Source organism: Alligator sinensis, unplaced genomic scaffold (genome assembly GCF_000455745.1).
Source record: "Alligator sinensis unplaced genomic scaffold, ASM45574v1 scaffold791_1, whole genome shotgun sequence".
Taxonomy (NCBI): domain Eukaryota; kingdom Metazoa; phylum Chordata; order Crocodylia; family Alligatoridae; genus Alligator; species Alligator sinensis.
In genome coordinates this window covers 89,235-98,035 of record NW_005842258.1, presented here as the reverse complement: position 1 = coordinate 98,035, position 8,801 = coordinate 89,235, and the positions used below count along the sequence as shown (strand labels likewise).

Sequence of the window (8,801 nt, the reverse complement as noted above, 5' to 3'; positions counted from 1 at the left end):
ATTGAAGGAACTGTATAAACAACTGCATACACAGTGTAGTATATACTTTTTTAAAAGAGGAAAAGCATCAAACAGCACAGAAAGTTTAAAGGTTTAGATGGAGGATTTTCTTTTTTGGAACATCAAAACCAGGCAATGTAAGAAGTTATTGTTACAAAACAGTCTTTCCCTTTTGGCCCAAGGTTTTGCTTGTCTTTCCAATGTTTATTTTCCCCATCTCATCCATTTGCATGAAACTGAGACTTTGGCAAGTAACGTTTCTCTCAGAAACTGAAGGAAAACGGTCTTAGAAATAACAATGCTCACAATACCTCAAGTATTGAAAATAATGGCAATTGTTTCTGTTCAGCATTATGAATAGGGGGTCACTTCTAATAGCCTGTGTATTTTTTAAAGCACCTTCTTTCTGTTCTCTAACTCTTTGGTATTCCTGTTTAGTATTTTTTGAATTTTTAATGGATTAATTTGGAGAAACTGTGGCCAAGTGGATCATTACACTCATAATATTATTTTAATTTGCATTAGCAGAGTCTATTTGGGAAAGAATTTCCATTAACTAGTATAAATCAAAGATGTGTCTATATGAACATCCAGAGGACAGGAGAAACGACCTAGCATTTCTGTTCAGCTCTCCCTGAAAACAGAAAAATATACAGGAAAAATTGTTTTGGAGCATGCAGCCATAAAGCAGGGGAGCATGAAAATAAATGTCTCTTGGCCATTTTATAGGGAAAATTGTATTTAATCTGTATAAGACTGATATCAAGTCAAATAAATGTATTTTCTTTAAGCCAAGCTCGAATTCTGATGCCTACTGCTTGGTAGTAATTTGAACCTGTTATTGATTAATCCTTGAAAAATGGGCTTTGATTTTCCTCAAACTGTCTGAAGGGCACAGGATTTACTCCCATTGACTCCAGGTCCTTTACAAAATGGAAAAAAACATCTTTCTGAAATGGAGTGTAAAAGAAATGTACACCCCTGTGGGTTTCACTTGCCTTTAGAATTTCCTGTGCAGCCTTCCTTTTGCACAGGTACAAAGCAGGAGTAATTCTTCTGGAACTAAAGATAACAACTGGTCCTTAAAGGTATTTTTACTGTAGGAACAGAAAGACAAATGTAGACCCCCCCACCCCACAGTTAACATTGGCCAAAATAGGCAGAAAATAGATCTATTAAATCCAAGATCACCCTTTTCTATTTTGTAACAAAATTATATTTCTGTGACTGCCTAAGAACAATGTTTTCCTGCCCTCATTCTAAAACCTCTGTTAATGCCTAAGTATCAAAGTTTTAAGGAGACCTTAATATCAAGGTCATCCTTATTTAAAGGCTACATACAGTTGTAGAGATTGTGGGACTTTTGGATATCAATAAACCAGTAGCTGATCACTAGCTTGCATGGGTTTGACATATGGACAACTCTGAAACCCTGAAATAGACTGACTTTTGGGTACAAAAATGGCAGTGCTGTTCATGAGGCTATGCCTCTATTAGGAAAATTAAAGACTGCTTGTGCAACTAACTCCTTCTCCTCACTCACCCCACCCCCTCCTTTCTTTCCCAGGGCTTGCTATCAGGATCTCAATCATACCTGCCTCCTCTCCTACTTCCAATACCTTTCCGATATCCAGCAGAAGTTCCCTTCTGCAAGCCAGTCCTGGTTCCCCTCCTCCAGTGTCAACTTCTTGTCCCCTGTTTTTATGTTCAGCCAACAGGTAATATGAGCGGATTGTCCTGTCCTCCCAACTCTGGAACTGGCTTCATCTCCCTTCCTGGGTTTCTAATCCAACTGTAGTTTCCACCACCTTCTCCCATTTTGAAAGAGGGGAGGGGGAATAGAGCTTTTCAAAGAGAAGGTTACCAGGAGTGTTTCACATGGGCAAAACTAACTGTTAGCCTCATTCTTGGAAGTAGTTGGCCCATTTTGACTAAAGTTTTCCATAATTATTCAATCTGAGATTGATGCCCAACATGGAAAATTTCAACCCAGATAGTTAAAGCAACTGAAAACAGAGTATTTTAAAGGAAAGTGCTGGGCAACTTAATAATAGGTGGCACTACTCACTCTGTGAGTATTATTTTATATACGTATTGGCCTGCAAGGCTGCCAAACCTACACTTTATATGATCACTACACTGCTTTAGGAGAGTTTTGACATAGGGTGAGCAAAATACTAAAAAAGTAACTTATGTTTATTGACTTTTTGATTCTTCAGGACAAAGACTAAATCTATAATTTTTAAGAATCAGATACTTGTTACTAAAAAGTTGAAATCTCTGACCAAGAAAAAATTGTTGCTACTACCCAAAATGATTCTGACCCAAGATTTCCACTGGAAGCTACATAAAGATTTTTCTTATTTCAGCAATATGGAATTATGACATGAAACATTTTGTCTCTTTAGGTTATATTTGCTTGGCCTACTACAAATTAGAGAGTCAAAAGGGAACAATTACTTTTACACAAGTGTTATTACTCGCTCAATTTTTTTCCACATCAGGAAAAATGTTAACCTGGGTTTTAAACTAATGAAATGATCTTTAAGAATTTCTTGTTAATGTATTTAGATCCCTGGATGTATTTCAAATACTTTCCCAGTTAGTGGCTATATTTTAAGATCAAGACAGATGATGTGGTGGAAGGCAAACTCTATACAGACAGATGTACAATGCTATCCCTTCTGTCACCTGCAATAATTTCTGTAGTAAATTCTGAATTATAAATCAAAAACATGCTATTGATGAAATGCCTACTCATGTACCCAGCTCTAATGAGGCAAAAGGAGTTAAACTTTGGGAATATTTTAGATCTCTCCACTCTCAGTCATAAAGTTAATCGATTAGCTTAAATAATTGACCATATTCATCAGTTACCAATATATTGCTTTATTTCTTGGTAGTAAATTAAGGCTTTATAGTGAGATTCATACAGTATAGGCCAATTTAAACATTAGGACCTTTAAAAACCACGCAGCGCTATTCATTCAATTTAGCATAGCCAGAAAAGTAGCAACCTTTTTTTATAAACAGTTAAACATCACAAGACCTTTCATTTCATGAGTGCAAGTGGCTCAATCAAATTCCCACCATTCTCAAGAATGGATTCAACATTTAACTCTCTCTTGGGCCAGCTCTGTATTAAGGATAATGAAGAGTATAAGTGGCTAGGATGAATGACACTGTATAGTATGCCTGACAGATCAATTGTATTAAAAAAGAATGGAAAAGAAAACTATCCTGATGGCAGCTGGCAAAGAATGGTACCACTCACAAGCATATGCTGATTTGGGGTGACGAGGAACTGGAAGACATTTTCCACACAATCATTTGAACCCCTGGCCCTTGCCAGATTTGTACAGTGTTATTTAGAATTACCAAGTTTGGTCATGAGATAAATGTTCCATGTGGAAAGAGACACACAATTAACCACAGGCAAAGGAATATGCATGAGGTAAAGGATTTATTTCTTCCTAATGGAAACACAATTCACCTCACAAAAGGGAACTTTCTGCAAACATTTGTTGCCCCCCAAATCATGTGCTACCAACATTTCCTTAGTGATTATGTATTTTCTTAAACACATGGATTTTCACTTCATATCAGTGACATTATTAATGTTGTCTGGAGACGATGAGGCTACTGTTTTTATGAAAACCAGACAGGATGTTTCTTTCCCACATCTCTCTACCAGAAACATTTATAGTGCCTGGGGCCTAACATCTGAACCTGGTTGTCAATCTTATGCAGGGGGCCTGCCTGCCTGAAAATATCATCACTCCTAACGTGTCTGGCATTCAGTTCTGAGATGACTTGCCAGAATCTGAGAGGGGAAAGCAGTTGCCAGATGATTATGATATGATGAAATGATCACATGCTCAGGGGAAAAAAGAAGGCAATGAGTAGGGGGAAAGCTTTCAAACTGATGGCATTAGCAAGAGAGTGGCTATATCAGGAACACCAGTTGGAGCAAAGAGGCTCCAGCCATACAGGGTAATGCTGATATTTTCATTCCTTGATGTAGGATAGAATTTCTTAGTTTGAGGGAACACACAGACATGATTTCCCTGAATCCAGTTCTAATACAGATAACATCCCCAATCCCTTTTTCCCAAGGATGTGGTCTGATAGCCGGTTAATGACTTCCAAGTCTTGAAATCTACAATCCAGTAAACTGGAAGGCTGTAGAAAGTATGCAACTTTCTGTGTATAAGTACACATACTGAACAGTAAAGTATATACTTCAACACATGGGCAGATAATGATTCCACTCTTCGTAAAACGAATCTCAGTTGCACCATTCCCTGGTGTAGTAGAGGAACAACTAAGGAAGGGAATAAACTGTCGGCACTGGTACGGCACAGCTATACTGCAACTCTTATAGGTTTGCTTTGGTATGAACTATTCTGTAACACTTACTAATTCCTGGTATGGTGTAGTACTACCTTCATTCACCATGGCAATAACGTAGGTAGGATCTCTTAGGCCAAACTGCAGCTAAGCAGAAATTACTGACATTTTCACTCACTGGCTTAGAAAGGGATACCAGCTGCTTCCAACATCCCTTAAAAATTTCCTTTTGCTCCAGTGCTAATGCTTATTGCACCCAAAGGGCCCCAGTAGATATAGTAGCAAGAGGTGATTTCATACAAACACAAGAAGCCTGTGTTAAATCAGTGGTGCTGACAGTAGCGTATTCACGATCCTCACACATGATGTCAAAGAGATTTGAGGTATGCTTTTCAAATGTGCTCAGACAAACAGGAGCAGAGTTACGCCAACCTAGACTACATTTAAAAACCTGATCTTGTATTTCTACAGGGCTTGCTGGAATGTGGGCAAAAAACTGTCAAGATGATGATAGTTAAAGATAAGGTTAAGCCATATTCAGCCATGTGGAAGAATTTTGGGGGGCAGGTCTATAGACAAATAATGGCTGCGTAGCATCACCTACACAGCTGGTATTCATATTTTAATGATGCTTAGGTTGCATCTCAAAAAGACCTATTCCTCTGGAAGAACTAGGACTGCTCATGGATGTCATGGGAATAGCAATGTAATGCTGAGATCTCACTGCTTTTAGGTTAAGGAAGCTTCTCCAAAGGGACTGGATCCAATTAGGAAAATAGTGATGGTATAGCTGCCCCCCACCCCTCAGTTTTTTTATATTTATATTTTAAACCCTCTCCAACAACATACAAGAAAGCTGACTCCCAGGAGCCATTTGAGAGAAGATAGTAACTGTACGTGGCCATGTGTATTTATACATCAATATTTTTAATATTTTGTGGTCATCGGCAGGAGCTGACGATCCTGTTAGAAAAAAGCAGGGTTGGTGTGCTCTATAATACAACGCTTGCAATGGCGTTTAACAAACCGCAGGGCATCCACAGAGACATCGCAGTCCTGCACATTCAGCATCTGCAGGTCAAAGCAGTTGGCAGCAACAATCTGCAAGCCCTGGCCTGTGATGCTCTCACAAGACTTCAGGCTCAGGCGCTTCAGGTTGAAGCAGTTTAGGGCCAGGAACTCCAGGCCAGCGTCTGAGACCAAAGGACACTTGCCGATATCTAGTGACTTGAGTTTTGTGCAATTTTTGGCAAGGTACTCCACACCATGGTCCGTGATGCCCTCGCAGCCCCGCGCATTCAGGTAGCGCAACTTGCTGCAGTACTTGGCAATGTAACGGATGCCCACATCCGTGATTCGGCTGCAGTGGGCAATGCTGAGGTACCGCAGGCGTGACTCCAGCTTGGCAATCTCCCTCATGCCAAAGTCACTGACAAAGCGGCAGTCGCTCACGCTCAGTTCCTTGACAGACGTGCAGTAGATCATTAGGTAGCGGAGGCCTTCATCGGTGATGCGGACGCAGCGGCGCAGATACAGATGGGTCAGCTGCGTGCAGTGAGCAGCAATGGTGTGCAGTCCTTCGTCCTCCAGGACAAAGCAGTCTGTCATGTCCAAGTAGCGGATGGAGATCTGTTTACCATGTAACGGAGACAGCTTGATCGAAGCTTCACGAGTAAGACTAATGCACGTCACCTTGGAGCAGCCTAAACATGAACAGAGAAAAGGTACAATGTTAGTAAGTTGCAGAACAACTCTCTCAGCAAGGTAAATGGTGTAATGCAGGCCCTCTCAGTTTTGCCAGAACCCAGAGAGATGAAACATTAGCTATCACTAGAACCACAGGTTCTGGTTTTGTCTGTGTTCTAAAGTATGATGATCTTTTAGAAAGTAATGGCCATTTCAGAATAAAAGAACTGTGTGTGCAAGGATCATTTACTGGACAACACTGCTTCTCTACAATATAGTTGTAAATGACAGGTGTGTTCAACAAGGCCACCAATGTTCTCTGATGCTTTATAGTTTCCCACTCATTGGACACAAAATGGCTTTATTTTGAAACTGGTGTTACTTTCTGAAACACCCTCATAAATTTGATGATTGTTCAAAATATCTTTATTTAGTGGCAATAGGAGAAAAGGGAGTGGACAGGCATCAGACCTGTAGTAACATCATCACTGATTTACTTTTAATTTCTGAACCAGTATCAGTAGCCATTTTTCTGTCAACACTTCAGGAAATTAAAGGAAAGCTACCACACCCAGGCAAGCAAATGTTTTGGGAATGGAGCTGAACTAACCATGCTACTGATGGGGAATTGTGCCAGTAGCAGAATGGCAACCATCTAGACACTGAATTACAATCCTGAATAGCATGGCATTTTATATTCAAGTAAACTGAATAAACCAGGGCCAGCATGGTGATGTTTGAAGGAACAAAAAATCCAGCAAATAACATGAAGTGCTAATTCCTCCCCTCCACTCTCCACTGTAACTCCCTCTTCAATTGGATTGTATACAGAAAAGACTTTTTCTTTCCTACTTTGGCAAAACAATGCAGTGATCCAAAATTGAAGTGATGCCAGAAATGCACTCCAGGGAGCAAATTCTACCCAACCCTGGTAAGTGCAGTTCTCTTATTACCCCTGCCCCATTTTAGGGGTTAAGGGATGCTGTAGAAGTAGCAAGTGCCTTGAGAGGAGGTAGAGATAGAATTAGAATGCATCTTGTATCACACGTATCTCATAAACTTTGTAGTGACAGACCTGGCCTGTTTAAGAGCAAGGAATACCTCATTCTACAGTCCCTGGTTGACATGCATTGGAAAACATCAATGTTATTATGATATATACTCAGAATCAGAGAATCATAAAGGAGTAGGGCTGGAAGAGACCTCCATAAGTCATATAGTCCAACCCCTTGCCTAAGGCAAGATCTTTCTTATCCAAACCATCCTATACAAATCCATTGTCTAACCTCTTAGCAAAAATACAGTCAATCTTGACACAACACAAGACATAACATCCTAACCTGCCACAGACGCACCATGGTGGCAAACATCCTGATCCTGTAAAAGCTTGTTGTTATATGCTCAACAAGCATCTCAGGAAGATCTCAGGAAGAGGGCCATCCCTCACCACTACAGAAGATACATTTCTGTATTTTCTTTATGGTGGGTTACCTGCTTGGAGTTAAATCAAAAGGATTGTTAAAGGAATCAGCTAGGATGGGTAACATAACAACAAAGATAAGAGATGTTGATGAAACAACTGGTAGGGCGCCTATACACAAAGGCTCCAGGGTGGTGGAGGGAGGCAGGGGGTGGTGATTTAATTAAAGCACCTGCAGCATCACATGTATTCAGTGTCCCGTGCTTTAAAATGGCGGTGAAGGCGCTTTAACGTGTATAGGGTCTGTTACGTGTATAGGTGCCCGTAATGTCCCCTGTTCACTGAGTTTCATTCAGGCTAGAAAAGGTATAATCCCTCTTGAGGCCACTGAAGATGACTCACAATACCAAGGAGAAGTCAGATCACTTTGGAATCCAATCATTAGTATAGTCATTTGAGAAAAAGAGGAGACCTCTATTCCAAGGACTACATATGAAATATAAAAATGTATAAAGGAGGAAGTAGAAGGGGCTTGAAGGAAGAAAAATGAAGAAGGAAGAAATCAGGACACCTCTCTAGCAGCTCTACTTACTGAGCTAGATATAGCCATGCTCACATGCTCTCCCCTCTCTTTCCCAATGGGTCCTGATTTTTTTTCTGAACAGTGACCCAAAATCAACAGAAAAGATGAAAAATGTTTCCACATCAGAAAGCCTACAGCCACAGTGGGCAGAGTGCCCTCTTAGAAAGCAAGGGATGAAGGTTTTAAACCCCTCAGGCCATGGGAGACCTAGTTCCCTAAACATTAGACCAGTGTTTTCAACCTTTTTGGATCAGTGTACCCCTGGCAACCGGATGCAGAGCAGTGTATCCCTGGAGGGATGAGGCTATGACAGGGGCAGGCAATTATTTCAGGCAGAGGGCCGCTTACCCAGTTTTGGCAAGCTGTGGAGGGCCGCATGGGTAGCCCCGCCCTTTGACAGGTGCCCTGCCCCTTGGTCACCATCGTGGGACCAATGTCCCAATGTCTTGGGACCAATGTCCCAGGGCCAGCACCAGTGGGGCCCAGAGCAGGGCGCAGGCTGGCAGGTGTCTGTGGAGCTGGGCTGGGGTGCACCAGCAGGGAGAGGGGGGAGCTGGCCCGGCTCCATAGAGCCCCTGCTGCCTGGGACCCCTGTACTCCTACTGCCCTGCTCTCAGCCCCACCGGTGCTGGCCCCAGGAGCCTGGTGTGCCCCCCCAGCCCCATGGTAAAGGTGGGGGGCAGCAGGGAACGAGCTGGTGCTGAGCGCAGGGAAAAGCGGCCCCTTGCCCGCCCCGTGGCCAGTGCTCCCTGCTGTCGGTGG

At 41.8% G+C, this 8,801-nt stretch overlaps 1 protein-coding gene across 3 annotated transcripts in view; it reads right to left on the bottom strand.

Annotated features, from left to right (window-relative positions):
- Positions 1-2,876: 2,876 nt before the first annotated feature.
- Positions 2,877-8,801, bottom strand: part of FBXL7 (F-box and leucine rich repeat protein 7) — a 74,440-nt gene continuing 68,515 nt past the window's right edge. For all 3 annotated transcript variants that reach the window (XM_025208871.1, XM_025208872.1, XM_025208870.1), the window contains one exon: positions 2,877-6,053. In XM_025208871.1, coding sequence (XP_025064656.1) covers positions 5,317-6,053 — 737 coding nt within the window. In that variant the 3' untranslated portion in view covers positions 2,877-5,316. The remainder of the gene's footprint in view (positions 6,054-8,801) is intronic.